This window comes from Electrona antarctica (assembly GCF_951216825.1).
Source record: "Electrona antarctica genome assembly, chromosome: 6".
In the NCBI taxonomy this organism is placed as follows: Eukaryota; Metazoa; Chordata; class Actinopteri; order Myctophiformes; family Myctophidae; genus Electrona; species Electrona antarctica.
In genome coordinates this window covers 8084873-8105930 of record NC_136811.1, presented here as the reverse complement: position 1 = coordinate 8105930, position 21058 = coordinate 8084873, and the positions used below count along the sequence as shown (strand labels likewise).

The 21058-nt window shown below is 41.7% G+C and overlaps 2 protein-coding genes across 2 annotated transcripts; one reads left to right on the top strand and one right to left on the bottom strand.

The window, feature by feature from the left end:
• Positions 1-7398: 7398 nt before the first annotated feature.
• LOC306924917 (stonustoxin subunit beta-like) lies at positions 7399-8783 on the top strand (the record flags this gene model as incomplete). The annotated part of the gene is made up of 2 exons (XM_079503599.1): positions 7399-7471; positions 8001-8783. 2 exons carry the CDS (start codon positions 7399-7401, stop codon positions 8765-8767), a joined length of 840 nt encoding a protein of 279 aa, XP_079359725.1. The 3' UTR covers positions 8768-8783.
• Positions 8784-10809: 2026 nt separating this feature from the next.
• On the bottom strand, positions 10810-15120 carry LOC306924916 (E3 ubiquitin-protein ligase TRIM35-like; the record flags this gene model as incomplete). Its single annotated transcript, XM_079503598.1, has 2 exons — positions 10810-11515; positions 15110-15120. The coding sequence occupies 2 exons, from the start codon at positions 15118-15120 to the stop codon at positions 10810-10812; spliced, it is 717 nt and encodes a 238-aa protein (XP_079359724.1).
• Positions 15121-21058: the final 5938 nt, after the last annotated feature.

Genomic DNA, 21058 nt, shown 5'->3' with positions numbered 1-21058 from the left:
TTCTAGTTACGTTCTTAGCTTACGCATGTTTAATGATAAATGCATTTTATATATGTGATGTATTCCCATGCTTTTGTTCTTGCCTAATGTAAATCACTCTGGATTAAGAGCGTCTGCTAAATGCCTAAATTGTAATTGTAAATTGTTGTAGGACTCAGGTGGTCCTATGCAAGATGTGAAGGATAGTGCTGGCCCGCCAGGGGGGTCCGGGGGGGGGGCTTGCCCCCCTGGGCTCCAGATATATTTTTTTAATTTGCGATAAATGCTTCAATCTGGTGCACTTTGAGATAAAAATGAAGCGGCTAGATCTATAAAGAACTGCACAAATCATATTAGATTATTATCATCTTTACTGTGCTATTATTGCCATTTTCCAACATCAGCAGTAGGCTACAAAACAAAACATTGGATAGGGCAGGGGTGGGCAACTTTGATGATGGAGAGGGCCACTATATATCAAAGTCACTCCAGAGGGCCACAATGCATATAGTCAAAAATAGCTGATCTACAAGCTCAAAACGTGTCGCAGTGCGATGTGTTTTGAGCTTGTAGATCTGCTTTTTTGCTATTTTGGTAGCCTGAATTATTTTCACCTATTTTTTAATTGGAATCCTGAAAAGTTTTATTGAATTTAAAATACATTTATATGTTATGTTAACTTTATGATTATGAACTGAAATGAAAATACATTGGACATAAAAAAGACTAGTACTAGTCATTAAGCTACTGATAGACTGAAGTAATTAAAGCGGGTCATGTTTGCATGTTTGGAATTGTAACAGCTGAAATCAATAACATATAATTATTCCGATATTAACCTGCAGGCCGCATTAAGTGAACTGAGTCTGTGCTCAGAGAATACATTATTCAGCGTGTCCACAATAGTCCACAGCCCACTCTCTCTGATCCACTGCATCAATGGCACCCCTCCCCCCCAATGGCAGGAACGCCCCCCCAATGGCACCCCTCCCCCCCAATGGCAGGAACGCCCCCCAATGGCAGACAATCATGTCAGACACATACATTCAGTTGAACCGAATTAACATGTGTTGAAATTCCTGTGCCTTTTGTAGGGGTCAAGGAGGTCGGGTTGAGGGGTCAAGTACCCCCTTTGACGCCTTGTGGCCTGTTCATTTATAGGTAAAAATGGTGAAAAGCTGCCTCATGGTGGCGCTATAACAGGCCATTCTGGAAAATTTGGGGCAGAGGTTCATCGTTGACATCCAGTGTGCGCAAAGTTTGGCATCGACCAGGTTAAGATTGATTGAACGGCGACTGTGCCATTTTTGCCTAGCCAAAGCATGCCTACCTCGGTATTTTGGCCGGGAATAGGCTAAAAATAGAATAAATAAATAAATAAAACACCAAGTTCGGCACGCGGGCAACGTCGCCTCCCCACGCTCATACCCCCCACCTTCAGATACCCTGACCAGTGGGCGTCTTTACAATAGTGCCCTTTTAAAACAATAGCTACACACCAGTTTTAGTGAAAGATTGCACACACTCTGCCATAAGACTTCTAGTCTATAGAATCGTGAAAACCCACCATGAACCACCTTACACCGACTTCATATAATCTTTCTAGGCCTATAATATATAGTCACAATTTGGAGACTGACTGGATGAGTTTAAAAAAAAAAGCTAGTAGTAAATTTGAAACCAATAGTGCTTTGCTTTAAAAGAACTGAACAACAGACTCAAATTGCACAATAGATATATGTTTATTTGAATTAAACATATTTCATCATTACAGTGTTGTTTAGAAGTCAGACCAAAAATAATCATAATTGAATTATTTTTGTAGCATGACAAGATATTGACAACGTGAACAATAGCAATAAAACCTTTTGACATTTATGCATAATGGTACAGTGATTCCATATTAGAAGACCAATTACACTGAATTCGACATTATTTACAATAGAGCTAATGAAATACATGCTAATCTTCCTTTAGGCTCTCGTCATTTTTGATGCACGACAAATTGTATTTGGCATTACATTCTTTAAATAACTACACGCTCACTATAAAACAACGATGGCTTTTATATAATTGTTCTATAGTCTAGTCATCAACATCATTGTTCGAGACAATGACCTTCCCTGGTAGCATTTTCATAGTAGCAGTAGCGCTGATGAATGGAAAGAGAGTATCAGTGAAAGTGTGCGTGAAGGTTTGTATGTGCGTGTTGGTGTCGGGATCAGAGAACGACAGCTTTCCTCTGTCGCAGTCCAGCTGGACTCTGATCCTACGAGGACTCTGCTTCCACAGGAGATCACAGTAAACAAAGCCCAGGCACTGTATAAATGCACGTTGTAAAACAAACCATTAGGAAATGCCACAATGCACTTCATCATTATGATGCTAAATGGTCAGCAGCAGGTCATCGTCTGATTTCAGTGGTTGCAGAGAGATGTTGGGGGAAAGCATTTACATGTAAAGTGAGGTGACCTGACCTGATACAAAGCTGGATGCAGAGGTGATCATCACATTAAGAGAGAAAACGGCCCAAAAAACGGCACAAAGGCCACTGTGGTAGAGTCAGGAATCGTAGTGGAAGACCCTTGGAGAATGCTCATTTCAGGTGTGCAGCTATCATCTCTCTGCTGAAAAGAAGAAAAACATGGGATACCATTAGAAACTGCATAGCTTATAGGCATCATCACAATGAATGTACATGTGAAACACTACTATGATGCTAACAATTCCCATGAAGCATTATTGTATTATCATTTGCTTATGACAATGTATAGTTTTAAGTCATAATTTCAACTATACTACTATAATACTTAAATATGCTTTGTCTAACAATAACTATAACCCATTGTAAAATGACACATGGTATGAATGCAAACACATAAATTAGGCATCTAGCACTTAACCATATTATAGTTACTGTGTTATAAAACTGTAAATTTGGAGTAATGCTCTCTTATAATGAGTCCCTTAGAATGAGTGGCAGCGGTGGCCGAACGGATAGCGGCGCGGTCTAGATACCGGAAGGTTCCCAGTTCGAATCAGCCGTCCGACACGTTAAAAATTATTACCACCGCTGAAATGCCCTTGAACAAGGCATCAACCACTACGATGAAATGTGTTCTATGAGCAGGGCCTGGCTGGAAACAAGTTCTTGAGCTTAGCCCAGATACCCTGGGTAAATATAGATTTCATTTCATTTCATTTCATTTCATTTCATTTCATGATACAATGTATAATCTGCTGTTATAATCTAACATAGACTAGCTATGTAGAGTGACTGTATGTGTGCTTTGAGTCTAAACTGTCCCTCGATCCTGCTCTTTGTGTACTGGGCCTGCCCCTTAATGTATTGTGCCGTCTGCGCATATTGACTCCTAACATCATTAAATACCTTCATTTTCTTCTGCAAACGTGTCAGGGATTTCTGGACTTCCTCCTTGTAGTCCAGTGCACCTTCATCGATGGGTTTGAAACTGTGGTTGGTGTGTTTCTCTGAATGAAGACACACAAAACACACTGGCTGTTGACATTCCAGGCAGCAGAGCTTGAGTTTCTCGTCATGCACATTGCAGAGAAGCTCAGACCCTGGTGAAGTCCTCTGACGTTTTGAAGCTCTCTGACGTCTCTCCTGTGTGAAGGCCTCACACAAGTTCCTCAAGGCCCGGTTACAGGGTGGCTGATCCAACGAAGATATTTCCTTGCAAACTGGACATAACCTTGTTTGCTTCTCTCTCCACCACGTGTGCAGACAGCCCTTGCAGAAGCTGTGGCTGCATAACAGGACAACGGGATCTTCAAAGATGTCACGACACACAGGACAGGAAAAATCCTCTTCTGAAAGAGACAACTGGTAAGCCATTACGTCTCTCAGTGAAACTATACAATCACCCTGATCAAGACAGCTATAGGAAATCAGCCAGTCCGTGGCGGTAACACTCCCTTCTCCTGATAGAATGTTCCCTGAAGTTGACTTTCAGTTAATCCAGGTTCTTGTTCAAGTCAACAGCAGTCTTGGTCTGTATTCCCTCCTGTATAGCAGCATGCAGTCCTCTCTCACATGGGAGAAGTTGTGTGTGCTTGGTCTGAACTGAAGGTCAATCTTTTATTGTCTCAGATGAGTCTGGGTAATGGGCGGAGCTTTGACATGCAAATCTCTCTCACTCTCTCTCTCTCACACACCCACACACACACACACATGCGGTGCGGACGAGTCTAGGCGTGTCAACACTCAACAGCCATTCATTAAATCACCTTAAGTATCACGTCTGGGCGTGCCTGTGTGTGTCTATTTCAGTATCAACGCTGAAAGTATCCATGGTATCAATACTGGTATACGGATACTGCATTCATTTTGTGTTTCAACGTATTGGAAACAATATGGTTAATTTGGTTAATGAAACCACCTTAGCCACACCTAAGCTGCTGATTAGTTAAAGTGAAAATTGTAATTACAATGCAAGTTTTGCGACTTAAACCACATACAGTACTAGCCTACTACACTGTATGCTATTTTCAGCCTATACTGTTTATTATTTAGTATCATTAGTAAACACAAACAGTAGGTTTTCACTTCGGACATACCAAGCTTTCGGACATATTAAAAAAAGTAATTTGGCATAATGTACTGTATGGTATGTGATTTTGGGCGCATTCCTGAATTTAGTATGTATTTCTCATATTGTTTTGCAGCTCCTAAGCTTTCGGATATCATGGTAATATTGCATTATGTATTGTTATACATGTGAAAGGTCCGAAATAAGCGAAACTAAACTAAACTAAAAAATAATTTGGCATGCTAAATAGTTCATGTAATGTTAGTATGTGATTTTGGATGCAGCCATGCTCTTCTTGCACAATATACAACATTAATAAATAGTTTGAATGTAAAATCATGCCAACTAATTTAATTGATACACCGATATATTATATTGTGAATTTAAGTTTAATTTGCTTACATGAATTGACATGTTTGCCATCATTCCTATTCTAACAATATTTAATAGACTATAGGTGCTCAAAATGAATTAACACCCTCCGCGCCATTGCCGACGATTAATGTCAATTGAAGCCTAATTTTGATACTGGCGCTTAACGCCATTGCCGACGGCCTTCGGCAATTGAGCTTTTATAGCGCGTTCGATTGCTCGAGCCAAAATGCTACTCACGTTAGCCGGTTAGCTAGCTGTGTTGTTAGCACAGGACTGGATCGCCCATCTTAGATCGTCGTCGCCATAAGCATCCATTCTATCCATTTCTTTCAATCGCCTGTAACTCCTATTCCTTGTCTCTAAGATGGTCAGAGTATATATTATTATTACCTTCGACTTCAGTACATAAATAGTAGTCCATATTTTGTTGAAACCTTTCTTTTTTGGCATGAGCGGACATTTTTGAGGGGTTACAAGGAAGGTAATCACACGCAATTCACGGTAGATTGTGTGTACGTGAATAAACAGCATTAAAAATTAAAGCAATGGAGTTTTAGTCCACGCATATAAAGGTAAAATTAGAAAGTGCCTTTCATTTTCAAATTTCCAAGTAACCTTTCACTGAGCTGATAAATGAGCAACACCCTGCACAATCAGACACACAAAATGGAGCAAAACTGGATGTCCACAAGTTCTGGGCCCCTACACACAAACATAATATATATGGTGTGTTTTTTGTAGTGGTTCTTTGTGGTGGTTGAGGTCATTGAGGTTATTATATAGCACCACGTTACGGTCAAACAAATAACCTGTTGTTCCCTGTATAGTTCTTTACAGGTCCAGAAGGTTCCCAGTTCGATCCTGACCTCCCCCAGAAGTGTCCTTGAGCAAGACGTTGAACCCCTAACTGCTCCAGATGAGCAGGTTGGTGCCTCACATGGTTCCCTCTGCCATTCGTGTATGAATATATGCACCTTGTATAAAAGGTGCTATACAAATGCAACATGTGTTACCAAAGTAAATGAGAGGACATTACTCCAATGTCCTCAATACCCTTTATTGATGTACAACTCAGTTAATAAAACATACTACATAGGAGGCCTTAAGTTGACACTGGCAGTAGTAATGGCTTAGTATGGTTCAAGAAGTAGTGGAGTCTGGTGGTAGTAGCCCGCAATAGGCCGCCCCAGTGGACATGAAATGCATCTAAAACCTTTCGTCTATGGGTTCTGAGAAATCTAGGCGCGGATAACCTCGGCGAGTGTGTTTCCCTGCAACCGTATCACTCTTCTCTGCAGCAGATGTGAAGTCGATTTTGTAGCATGCTGTCCCTTTGTCCATAGCCGCTTGCCCAAATATGCTGACCTCATCACATTAACTCAAGACGGTGATGGCCATTTTTAGGCCAAGGAGTGTTTTTTTTTGCAAAAATAATTTTTGGAATGGATTCAGCATCATGAAAACCCCCTAGTTTGACATGTCACATGTCATAAAGCATGATAAACCTTTATGTTTTTGCCTTATACAGGATGTTAATGGTATGGTCACATATTATGCTAATAACTCAAATTGCTCAACGTGCAACTTTTAGCAACCAAGCTTAATATCATCTTCGAAGCCTATAGATTACATTTGAATCATAAAAGTTTATACTAACCACCATTTCTGGGTTCATGAACATTCCAGTAGACTAATGCCTTCGGCCTGGTGGAGACAACAGTACAACAGGACCGTTGTGTTGTGTCTGGAATGCACACTTAGTAATAGTAACACATGGTTAAGCACATGGTATTAGCTCGTTGACCTTGTTGTGTACTGAGCGTTGACTGTGTACATTTGAAGATGATCCACAAAGCCCACTGTAAAACGATTAGGGGTGGGCAACTTGATGGAGAGAGGGCCATTATATTTCTACACTCACTCCAGAGGGCCACATCGCATATTACTGTCATAGCAAAAATAGCCGATCTACAAGCCCAAAACGCGTCACAATTCGACATTCGGTTGTTAAAGTCATTTATGGTGCAAAGGGAAGGAGAAGAGACCTCCTTCCGCTCACCTTAACCACTCCCCCCTCCTTATCAACCACTCCCCCCTCCTTATCAAACTCACCTGCCTTTCATTATCACCTGGCCAATCCCATCACAATCACTACAGCATAAATACACCTGTGCGCCATCACCTACCTGTTCTTACTGCCCACGTGGTCTAGAACAATCCCTCCATCCACCCCTTCCACCTCCATCTACTACTGTATATATATGTGATGCCCCCTGGCCATATTTATTATTATTAGAGTTCTACTATTGTGTTGGTCTGTGTGTTCTGTCTTCAGTCCAGGTGGTGAGCTGCAGTGTTCTGTGAAAGGGTGTTGGCTTCATTGCCAATCAGCACTAATTATTGATGCTCTGGTCACGGAGGCGTGGCCAGGTTCCTTCTCACCTGTGAGGAACTGATCGCCCACCCAGGATTGGTGGCTGCTCTCGTCTCCATGCCTACAGTGTGGACCATGGAGGAGAGCACCATGTTAAACCGGAACTCCTCAGAAGATGTGAGCAGCATGTGTTTACTATATAGTTTTCAGGGTTATAACTAACTATATAACTAACTAAAATTAACATAATTACAAAAAGTAGTTTTTAGTTACAAAATGTAGCTTTGCAAAAATAAAAACGACAACTGCATTGCGTTTACAAAACTAATCAAATTAACTAGAAACCTAGAGAAAATGTCCTTAGTTTCAAAAAGAGCAAAAATAGCAGGCCTGCCAGCTCACAACTTGTTGTGGTGCGACACGTTGTGAGGTTGTAGATATGCTATTTTTTGCTCTTTTTCTGACCCTGTTGAATATAACCTCTAACTGAATAGACTATTACAATAAAAAACTAACAAAAACAAAAGTCATAATGAAATATAAAATAAACGCACACACACGCACGTGCACACACACACACACACACACACACACACACATACACACACACACACACACACACACACACACACACTTGTATGCCTTGTAGACTGGAACAAGACAAAGGCTTGTATAGCGAATGATGGTTTATTGACTGTGTGTCTTGTTCTGCCCATCAGACGCCTGTCCTCTCACATTGGACCCAAACACAGCCTACCGACACCTGTCTCTGTCTGATGGGAACAGGAAGGTGTCATGGGAAACAGAGGAGCAGCCGTATCCCCATCATCCAGACAGATTGGACTCCAGGTCGCAGGTGCTGTGCATTGAGGGCCTGACTGGACGCCACTACTGGGAGGTAAAATGGAGTCAGTGGGTGTCTATCGCCCTCACATCCAGACGAATCAGAAGGTTAGGGCGGGGTGCAGACAGCGAGCTGGGGTACTATGGCGGGTCTTGGAGACTGGAATGCTCTCCTGCCAGTTACATTGCCTGTCATAATGGGAAGGACCATCTCATCCCAGTACCCCCCTCTGGCTCCAACAGGGTCGGAGTGTATCTGGACTGGCCTGCTGGCACCCTGTCCTTCTACAGAGTCTCCTCTGACACGCTGACACACCTGTACACCTTCCAGTGTGCATTCACTGAACCCCTCTACCCTGGGTTCTGGGTTGAGTGGTCAGGCACCTCAGTGTCTCTGCATGTGTGGGGTCCAACAAAATGGTTAAATTGGGCACTTGCAAGTTGCAAGTTGCAACACACCTGCACTGAGTTGAGTAGTGAGTGGAACACACCTGCACAGATTGCAGAAGGCCTTCAAAAAGCACTCATTTGGTGCAATTGTTCATTATTTGTTACTTTGGTTGAATTTGTTTTTCTTTGTTTCTATTTTAGCTTATCGCCATCATTGTTTCCATCATATCATCTTTATTATGTCAATAAATAAGAACTGTTCCATTTTATCCATCTGGTTTGGTATTGGTATTCTGGTGTCTGAGTGAGTGCGAGCCTACAAACTTAACAGTAACACTACTATAACTACACTACTTATACCTATAAGTGGGCAAGATAACAGACCTCACTAGATTTCCATTCCCAAGTGTGCACAATAGTTCAGTTGACAATAGCCAATCTACAAGCTCAGAGTGCTTGTAGATCGGAAGTGTACTAGTGATGAGATAAAGTATGACATCATATAGACCTGCACTTAGAAGTGTATGTAAAACAACACATTAGGTATTGGATTTGGTACATAATCTGGCTAGTACACTACATAGACATTCTAAATAGACCCTTAAGCCCAAACCACACCAAAGGGGACAAAACGTTTTTTAAGGTAGACGTAGACCACACAAATGCAACGCATTGCAACTCAATGAGTTGCATTGGTGTGGTTTAGGTTTACTTTAAAAACAGTTTTGTCCCAACCCGACCCTTTGGTGTGGCTTGGGCTTTACAGGTCTGTAACTCTGAATGTATGGACCCTTGGATCCATTTGGTTCCATTTATACACTCAGAGCTATGGGGGTTCTTTGGAATGAATTCAATTGTGAACCATTTAGAAGTTCTATGAGTGCAAATAGTGAGATGAAATGATATCACTCCTTTGATATAATAATCATAGTGGTTGTAGCTATTCTACTGAGACAGACATTTACATCCTGTGGTCAGTTAGGACACCTACTGGTGGGTCAGAGTATTGCATCGAACTCAAACGTAAACAACTTGACTTGTTGATGCTCACATGGGGACCTTGGATTAGAATCCTATGTAGGGGTACGGATTGCAGCTTTATGTTTATTATTACGTTTATTATTATTATTAATAATAATAATAATAATTCATAATAATAATAATAAGGGTAACAATAATAATAATAAATATAGCTGCAAGCAGCGATAATGAAGGCCAAGCAGGAAAGCAAATGCAATATGCAATATGCACAATAAGCCATAGAAACATGGAAGACATTTAAATGGCTGACATAACCAAACTCAGTAAAACTATACCTAAACCTAACCTTAACCCAAAAAGCAGCAAAAGACCTGAGAAGAGGCCCTGAGAGGATTCCCACCCTGGAGAATAGACTTTCAACAACACAAAACAGCTTTTGTTTCGGTGAGTGACAGCAAAGTAGTTTTGTTTATTTTTACTAAAAGTCAGGAGCCCACACATGGCAGTGGAATTTTCTGTCCATGTGCAGCAGTTAGTGCCTGGCCAGGCGTTAGAGAGAACTCACTAACGCTCTAGAGTCTAGACCAAGGCTAGGAGGCGTCCCTAATCCCATCTGGTAGCCAGGAAGGGTGGCCCTTCGGATTAGTTGAACAGCCAAGCGACAGCTCCGCAGCCCTTAAAGTGTGCCTCACTTATTGTGCGTATTGCATAGTCTTTTTCTTATTGCTGCAAATTGGCCCCTCGATCATATCGCTGCTTGCAGCTATATTTTTTCTTGATGATGATGATCTACGATGGAGTTAAGAAGCTAGACTAAAAACAGCCTGTTCCACCCAAAGAAAATACCAAATATAAATACACAATGCAGCTTGTTGAGTTTACCAAGACTTAAAGACACCAATGCAACCCAGCCCAGACATTTCATTTGTTAATGACTTTCATTCATATGTAGAATCTAATTCATGTCGTTTGTAAGAATGATTTGCATTCACGCAAACACAGAGTCTGTGAATACCAGCAGTTCCATACAAACAGAATGCTGACAAACTACTTCTCTCTATGTATGGTTTGTATACTGTATGTTTGCATGTCTTATTCAATCTCTCTGGTCCATCACTTACACTAACAAAAAATAATCATGAAAACCCACTACCATACAATGAAATGATGGCTTCATATCCTGACCTATAGTCACAATTTGAAGACTGGATGAGTAAAACAAATAAAGCATTGATATTGAACTAATGTGTTTTGCTTAACAGAACTGAACAACTGAATGCAAATCACACAATATAGTATAGACATTTATTTGAATTAAACATATAATTCCATGATTTCTTCAACATCAACATCCCAGCTGTGAGTCCCTGAGTTAAAGCCCTCAGAACCCAGGACAATGTCCAAGTGGTCAAACCTCTCAGGGTTGTCAGGAACCCAGCGCATTTCAGTTCTCACACTGGTCAGATCATCAGACAGGACGTGTCCTGGTTTGGCAGTGTTGGGGTCCAGAATGACGGGAGTGTAGGGCACCATGTCCTTCATCTTGTCCCAGACTCTGAAGGTCAGGTTGCCCAGGTGTTTGACCACGTCTATCAGTGCCCCCGAGACCAGCTGTGGGTCCTGCAGTGTGAACTGGACTCTTTCCATTGTTGTCTTGTAGTTCTGTAGGAATGAGATGTGTTCAGCTCTCAGCTCCTCCTCTATGTCTGTGATTGTGTGTGAGAGGGTTAATATGTCTTTGTTCAGACCCTCGATCTTCTCTTTCATCAACTGACACTTCCTCTCCTCTTCCTCCTTCAGAGCAGTGATGCTTGTCTCCTCTTCCTCGTGTAGAAACTGATGGAGCTTTTTAAACTGCTCCTTAATTCTACACTTTGTGTGCCTGGCCTGGAACCTAATGTATTCTGCTGTTTGCACACATTTACTCCTAACATCATTGAATGTCTTCAGTTTCTTCTGCAAAGGCTTCAATGATTTCTGGACTTCCTCCTTGTGGTCCAGTGCAACTTCGCCGATGGGTCTGAAACACACCAAACGGTGGTTGGTGTGTTTTTCAGAATGAAGACACACAACACACACTGGCTGTTGACATTCCAGGCAGCAGAGCTTGAGTTTCTCGGCATGCACATTGCAGAGAAGCTCAGACCCTGGTGAAGTCCTCTGACGTTTTGAAGCTCTCTGACGTCTCTCCTGTGTGAAGGCCTCACACAAGTTCCTCAAGGCCCGGTTACAGGGTGGCTGATCCAACGAAGATATTTCCTTGCAAACTGGACATAACCTTGTTTGCTTCTCTCTCCACCACGTGTGCAGACAGCCCTTGCAGAAGCTGTGGCTGCATAACAGGACAACGGGATCTACAAAGATGTCACGACACACAGGACAGGAAAAATCCTCTTCTGAAAGAGACATCTGGGAAGCCATTACGTCTCTCACTGAAACTATACAATCACCCTGATAAAGACAGCTAGGAAATCAGCCAGTCCGTGGCGGTAACACTCCCTTCTCCTGATAGAATGTTCCCTGAAGTTGACTTTCAGTTAATCCAGGTTCTTGTTCAAGTCAGCAGCAGTGTTGGTTTTCCCTCCTGTATAGCAGCATGCAGTCCTCTCTCACATGGGAGAAGTTGTGTGTGTGCTTGGTCTGAACTGAAGGTCAATCTTTTATTGTCTCAGATGAGTCTGGGTAATGGGCAGAGCTTTGACATGCAAATCTCTCACACACACACCCACCCACCCACCCACCCACACACACACACACACATACATGCATGCGGCTGCGTCTAGGCATGTCAACACTCAACAGCCATTAATTAAATCACCTTAAGTATCACGTCTGGGCGTGCCCGTGTGTGTCTATTTCAGTATCAACGCTGAAAGTATCCATGGTATCAATACTGGTATATGGATACTGCATTCATTTTGTGTTTCAACGTATTGGAAACAATATGGTTAATTTGGTTAATGAAACCACCCTATAGCCACACCTAAGCTGCTGATTTAAAAAAACACAACTTAAAAGTTAAAGTGAAAATTGTAATTACAATGCAAGTTTTGCGACTTAAACCACATACAGTACTAGCCTACTACACTGTATGCTATTTTCAGCCTATACTGTTTAGTATTTAGTATCATTAGTAAACACAAACAGTAGGTTTTCACTTTGGACATACCAAGCTTTCGGACATATTCAAAAAAGTAATGTGGCATAATGTACTGTATGGTATGTGATTTTGGGCGCATTCCTGAATTTAGTATGTATTTCTCATATTGTTTTGCAGCTCCTAAGCTTTCGGATATCATGGTAATAATGCATTATGTATTGTTATACATGTGAAAGGTCCGAAATAAGCGAAACTAAACTAAACAAAAAAATAATTTGGCATGCTAAATAGTTCATGTAATGTTAGTATGTGATTTTGGATGCAGCCATGCTCTTCTTGCACAATATACAAAACTATTAAATAGTTTGAATGTAAAATCATGCCAACTAATTTAGTTGATACACCGATATATTATATTGAGAATTGAAGTTTAATTTGCTTACATGAATTGACATTTTTGCCATCATTCCTATTCTAACAATATTTAATAGACTATAGGTGCTCAAAATGAATTAACACCCTCCGCGCCATTGCCGACGATTAAAGTCAATTGAAGCCTAATTTTGATACTGGCGCTTAACGCCATTGCCGACGGCCTTCGGCAATTGAGCTTTTATAGCGCGTTCGATTGCTCGAGCCAAAATTCTACTCACGTTAGCCGGTTAGCTAGCTGTGTTGTTAGCACAGGACTGGATCGCCCATCTTAGATCGTCGTCGCCATAAGCATCCATTCTATCCATTTCTTTCAATCGCCTGTAACTCCTATTCCTTGTCTCTAAGATGGTCAGAGTATATATTATTATTACCTTCGACTTCAGTACATAAATAGTAGTCCATATTTTGTTGAAACCTTTCTTTTTTGGCATGAGCGGACATTTTTGAGGGGTTACAAGGAAGGTAATCACACGCAATTCACGGTAGATTGTGTGTACGTGAATAAACAGCATTAAAAATGAAAGCAATGGAGTTTTAGTCCACGCATATAAAGGTAAAATTAGAAAGTGCCTTTCATTTTCAAATTTCCAAGTAACCTTTCACTGAGCTGATAAATGAGCAACACCCTGCACAATCAGACACACAAAATGGAGCAAAACTGGATGTCCACAAGTTCTGGGCCCCTACACACAAACATAATATATATGGTGTGTTTTTTGTAGTGGTTCTTTGTGGTGGTTGAGGTCATTGAGGTTATTATATAGCACCACGTTACGGTCAAACAAATAACCTGTTGTTCCCTGTATAGTTCTTTACAGGTCCAGAAGGTTCCCAGTTCGATCCTGACCTCCCCCAGAAGTGTCCTTGAGCAAGACGTTGAACCCCTAACTGCTCCAGATGAGCAGGTTGGTGCCTCACATGGTTCCCTCTGCCATTAGTGTATGAATATATGCACCTTGTATAAAAGGTGCTATACAAATGCAACATGTGTTACCAAAGTAAATGAGAGGACATTACTCCAATGTCCTCAATACCCTTTATTGATGTACAACTCAGTTAATAAAACATACTACATAGGAGGCCTTAAGTTGACACTGGCAGTAGTAATGGCTTAGTATGGTTCAAGAAGTAGTGGAGTCTGGTGGTAGTAGCCCGCAATAGGCCGCACTAGTGGACATGAAATGCATCTAAAACCTTTCGTCTATGGGTTCTGAGAAATCTAGGCGCGGATAACCTTGGCGAGTGTGTTTCCCTGCAACCGTATCACTCTTCTCTGCAGCAGATGTGAAGTCGATTTTGTAGCATGCTGTCCCTTTGTCCATAGCCGCTTGCCCAAATATGCTGACCTCATCACATTAACTCAAGACGGTGATGGCCATTTTTAGGCCAAGGAGTGTTTTTTTTGCAAAAATAATTCTTGGAATGGATTCAGCATCATGAAAACCCCCTAGTTTGACATGTCACATGTCATAAAGCATGATAAACTTTTATGTTTTTGCCTTATACAGGATGTTAATGGTATGGTCACATATTATGCTAATAACTCAAATTGCTCAACGTGCAACTTTTAGCAACCAAGCTTAATATCATCTTCTAAGCCTATAGATTACATTTGAATCATAAAAGTTTATACTAACCACCATTTCTGGGTTCATGAACATTCCAGTAGACTAATGCCTTCGGCCTGGTGGAGACAACCAAACAACAGTACAACAGGACCGTTGTGTTGTGTCTGGAATGCACACTTAGTAATAGTAACACATGGTTAAGCACATGGTATTAGCTCGTTGACCTTGTTGTGTACTGAGCGTTGACTGTGTACATTTGAAGATGATCCACAAAGCCCACTGTAAAACGATTAGGGGTGGGCAACTTGATGGAGAGAGGGCCACTATATTTCTACACTCACTCCAGAGGGCCACATCGCATATTACTGTCATAGCAAAAATAGCCGATCTACAAGCCCAAAACGCGTCACAATTCGACATTCGGTTGTTAAAGTCATCAATGGTGCAAAGGGAAGGAGAAGAGACCTCCTTCCGCTCACCTTAACCACTCCCCCCTCCTTATCAAACTCACCTGCCTTTCATTATCACCTGGCCAATCCCATCACAATCACCGCAGCATAAATACACCTGTGCGCCATCACCTACCTGTTCTTACTGCCCACGTGGTCTAGAACAATCCCTCCATCCACCCCTTCCACCTCCATCTACTACTGTGTATATATATGTGATGCCCCCTGGCCATATTTATTATTATTAGAGTTCTACTATTGTGTTGGTCTGTGTGTTCTGTCTTCAGTCCAGGTGGTGAGCTGCAGTGTTCTGTGAAAGAGGCTTGGGTGTTGGCTTCATTGCCAATCAGCACTAATTATTGATGCTCTGGTCACGGAGGCGTGGCCAAGTTCCTTCTCACCTGTGAGGAACTGATCGCCCACCCAGGATTGGTGGCTGCTCTCGTCTCCACGCCTACAGTGTGGACCATGGAGGAGAGCACCATGTTAAACCGGAACTCCTCAGAAGATGTGAGCAGCATGTGTTTACTATATAGTTTTCAGGGTTATAACTAACTATATAACTAACTAAAATTAACATAATTACAAAAAGTAGTTTTTAGTTACAAAATGTAGCTTTGCAAAAATAAAAACGACAACTGCATTGCGTTTACAAAACTAATCAAATTAACTAGAAACCTAGAGAAAATGTCCTTAGTTTCAAAAAGAGCAAAAATAGCAGGCCTGCCAGCTCACAACTTGTTGTGGTGCGACACGTTGTGAGGTTGTAGATATGCTATTTTTTGCTCTTTTTCTGACCCTGTTGAATATAACCTCTAACTGAATAGACTATTACAATAAAAAACTAACAAAAACAAAAGTCATAATGAAATATAAAATAAACACACACACACACACACACACACACACACACACACACACACACACACACACACACACACTTGTATGCCTTGTAGACTGGAACAAGACAAAGGCTTGTATAGCGAATGATGGTTTATTGACTGTGTGTCTTGTTCTGCCCATCAGACGCCTGTCCTCTCACATTGGACCCAAACACAGCCTACCGACACCTGTCTCTGTCTGATGGGAACAGGAAGGTGTCATGGGAAACAGAGGAGCAGCCGTATCCCCATCATCCAGACAGATTGGACTCCAGGTCGCAGGTGCTGTGCATTGAGGGCCTGACTGGACGCCACTACTGGGAGGTAGAATGGAGTCAGTGGGTGTCTATCGCCCTCACATCCAGACGAATCAGAAGGTTAGGGCGGGGTGCAGACAGCGAGCTGGGGTACTATGGCGGGTCTTGGAGACTGGAATGCTCTCCTGCCAGTTACATTGCCTGTCATAATGGGAAGGACCATCTCATCCCAGTACCCCCCTCTGGCTCCAACAGGGTCGGAGTGTATCTGGACTGGCCTGCTGGCACCCTGTCCTTCTACAGAGTCTCCTCTGACACGCTGACACACCTGTACACCTTCCAGTGTGCATTCACTGAACCCCTCTACCCTGGGTTCTGGGTTGAGTGGTCAGGCACCTCAGTAGGTGCGTTTACATGGACACCTTTCTTCCAATCTGATTAAAATAAACCCGATTGAAGGTTTTGGATCAAGTGTTTACATGGGGCAAGTTCAATCCGATCAGGTGTTTACATGTGCCCACTTTTAATCAGATTAGCTGCTGTTTGTATAATTAAATCAGACCCATCTGAACAGAGTGGTGATGTACTCAGGGGCGGCCTTAGAGATCGGGAGGCCCCGTTCATGACGTCATAATTTTAATAATTAATAATTATTATTAAAAAAAATATATATGTTTTTTTTCCCCTCTTTTTTGTCAGTGTCTCAGCGCTGCTAGTGCAGTGAGTGCATGCGGGAGGCCCCGTTCATGACGTCATAATTTTAATAATGAATAATTATTATCAAAAAAACCTGCAGCAATTATTAGCTGATGCCAACTAGTGGTAAGTGGACGTACAGGAGGAGGATGAATAATTGACTAGGCTGATTGGAAGGATGTGATGCAATGCAATACTACTACTACTACAAATAATAATAATAATAATAATTACATAATTTTTAAATTCAATTGAAATGATTGAGACATATATAAGGCCGCCACTGGATGTATTTGGATTTGTTTCGTTAATGAAGCAGCAGACCAGTTTGACTTCAACTTTTCTGATGGGGGAAATGAGTGGAGAAGATGAGCAGAAGAACAAAGGGATTGTAATGGTAGGCCTACCTAATACCTATAGGCGCCGCAGTCCCGCCCCCTACCATGGCCCAGGAAATGAATCCCAATGCATTTTTCCCATAGACATTTCAAAAAGTAAATAAATAAAATAAATACTTTCTGAAATGTCTATGAGGAAAATGAACGGAGAATCATTTCCTGGGCCATGTAGGGGGCGGGACTGCGACGCTCTATAGGCCTACTGTTACAACGCTGCTGTTTGTGTAGGCCTACAGGCTACAGCCCTACTTGTAGATGGGCTTGCCCACTTCCAACCCATGCCAGTTAGCCCACATGTAGACCATGTTGGAACTACATGGGCTTGCCCACTTCCAACCCATGCAAGTTAGCCCACATGTAGACCATGTTGGACCAATATGGGCTTGCCTACTTCCAACCCATGCCAGTTAGCCCTTGTGTAGACCACGTGGGACCTATATAGGCTTGCCCACTTCCAACCCATGCAAGTTAGCCCACATGTAGACCATGTTGGAACTACATGTTCCCAGTTCAAGCCCATTCCCACTTGTACCCATGTATCCCGCATTGAAACCACATGGGACCCAAGTGTGCGTGCTGGCTGGGTTCCATCTCTCCTCTCTCATCTCTGTCGAGAATGCAACTAGCCTACTTGGACTGTGTCTGTTTAGCAATGGTAGGCTACTGAATGGTAGAGCCTTCAGACGTCGGAGTTGATTGATTTCCAGTTTATTTTGTGGCTAGTAATTAATAACCCTTATGGTCTGAGTCGTCTCGTCTTTATACTATTTATTATTAATTCAGCTTTCACATTTTACCCTACCCTATAGTTGCAATGGAAAGAATATTATATTAAATATCTATATACAATGAAAAATATTAAGAGTAGGCTACATGGCATGCAAGCCATTTAAAATGTAAAATAGGCTAATGTGGAATTTTACGCAGGTGGTTCCAAATGATGAATTGATTACATCACTAGCAAAAGACGTGAAACTAGGTCAAATCAATTACTGTAGCTGCAGCGGAGCTGTTCCAACTCTGACTTGAAGCAGCGGAGCTGGTCCGACTCTGACTCACTTGAAGCACACTAAACTGACCAGCTTCAAGTTTAAACCATAATGGCATGTAGGCATAGTATTGGATATCAACTTTCTTCAGCCAAACAGAAACAGATCTGCGATCACAGAGGCAGGGGTGGGGGGGGCAGCGCATGCAACTTCAGGTAGCCTACGAGTGATTCTCATCATCCATTATCTCAGTGGCTGCAACCATATCTATGGCTGCAACACTTTTATTTATTTATACTTTTTATTTGCATGGGAGATTTTCGGCAATAGTTCCGTGTGTGTGCGCGCACGTGCGCTTGCAGAGAGAGAGGGGGAGAGGGAACGAGAGAGGAATACCGCCTCATCGCACTGCCAAAAACAAGGAGGTTAAGCAACAGAAATTGCCGACGATTTGATGTGCAGAAAGAACATATCAGATTCTAATCGGGTTAAGGTGTATACATGGAAGAAATGTCCTCTTGATCGGGTCTAAAAAAAGTCTAGACCACCCCTCTGCACCCGATTAGAATTTAAATCGGGTCGGACTTGATCGGGTTTATTTAGGTGTATACATGGATATTTTAAATCGGGTGTATTTAAAACCTTGTTTTAACCCGATTAGAACGTGACATGTAAACGTGCCTAGTGTCTCTGCATGTGTGGGGTCCAACAAAATGGTTAAATTGGGCACTTGCAAGTTGCAAGTTGCAACACACCTAAACTGAGTTGAGTAGTGAGTGGAACACACCTGCACAGATTGCAGAAGGCCTTCAAAAAGCACTCATTTGGTGCAATTGTTCATTATTTGTTACTTTGGTTGAATTTGTTTTTCTTTGTTTCTATTTTAGCTTATCGCCATCATTGTTTCCATCATATCATCTTTATTATGTCAATAAATAAGAACTGTTCCATTTTATCCATCTGGTTTGGTATTGGTATTCTGGTGTCTGAGTGAGTGCGAGCCTACAAACTTAACAGTAACACTACTATAACTACACTACTTATACCTATAAGTGGGCAAGATAACAGACCTCACTAGATTTCCATTCCCAAGTGTGCACAATAGTTCAGTTGACAATAGCCAATCTACAAGCTCAGAGTGCTTGTAGATCGGAAGTGTACTAGTGATGAGATAAAGTATGACATCATATAGACCTGCACTTAGAAGTGTATGTAAAACAACACATTAGGTATTGGATTTGGTACATAATCTGGCTAGTACACTACATAGACATTTAGTACCATGTTTCTCAAAGTGGTGTCCAGGGACCGTCAGGGGTTCTAAATAGACCCTTAAGCCCAAACCACACCAAAGGGGACAAAACGTTTTTTAAGGTAGACGTAGACCACACAAATGCAACCACACAAATGCAACGCATTGCAACTCAATGAGTTGCATTGGTGTGGTTTAGGTTTACTTTAAAAACAGTTTTGTCCCAACACGACCCTTTTGTGTGGCTTGGGCTTTACTGGTCTGTAACTCTGAATGTATGGACCCTTGGATCCATTTGGTTCCATTTATACACTCAGAGCTATGGGGGTTCTTTGGAATGAATTCAATTGTGAACCATTTAGAAGTTCTATGAGTGCAAATAGTGAGATGAAATGATATCACTCCTTTGATATAATAATCATAGTGGTTGTAGCTATTCTACTGAGACAGACATTTACATCCTGTGGTCAGTTAGGACACCTACTGGTGGGTCAGAGTATTGCATCGAACTCAAACGTAAACAACTTGACTTGTTGATGCTCACATGGGGACCTTGGATTAGAATCCTATGTAGGGGTACGGATTGCAGCTTTATGTTTATTATTACGTTTATTATTATTATTAATAATAATAATAATAATAATTCATAATAATAATAATAAGGGTAACAATAATAATAATAAATATAGCTGCAAGCAGCGATAATGAAGGCCAAGCAGGAAAGCAAATGCAATATGCAATATGCACAATAAGCCATAGAAACATGGAAGACATTTAAATGGCTGACATAACCAAACTCAGTAAAACTATACCTAAACCTAACCTTAACCCAAAAAGCAGCAAAAGACCTGAGAAGAGGCCCTGAGAGGATTCCCACCCTGGAGAATAGACTTTCAACAACACAAAACAGCTTTTGTTTCGGTGAGTGACAGCAAAGTAGTTGTGTTTATTTTTACTAAAAGTCAGGAGCCCACACATGGCAGTGGAATTTTCTGTCCATGTGCAGCAGTTAGTGCCTGGCCAGGCGTTAGAGAGAACTCACTAACGCTCTAGAGTCTAGACCAAGGCTAGGAGGCGTCCCTAATCCCATCTGGTAGCCAGGAAGGGTGGCCCTTCGGATTAGTTGAACAGCCAAGCGACAGCTCCGCAGCCCTTAAAGTGTGCCTCACTTATTGTGCGTATTGCATAGTCTTTTTCTTATTGCTGCAAATTGGCCCCTCGATCATATCGCTGCTTGCAGCTATATTTTTTCTTGATGATGATGATCTACGATGGAGTTAAGAAGCTAGACTAAAAACAGCCTGTTCCACCCAAAGAAAATACCAAATATAAATACACAATGCAGCTTGTTGAGTTTACCAAGACTTAAAGACACCAATGCAACCCAGCCCAGACATTTCATTTGTTAATGACTTTCATTCATATGTAGAATCTAATTCATGTCGTTTGTAAGAATGATTTGCATTCACGCAAACACAGAGTCTGTGAATACCAGCAGTTCCATACAAACAGAATGCTGACAAACTACTTCTCTCTAT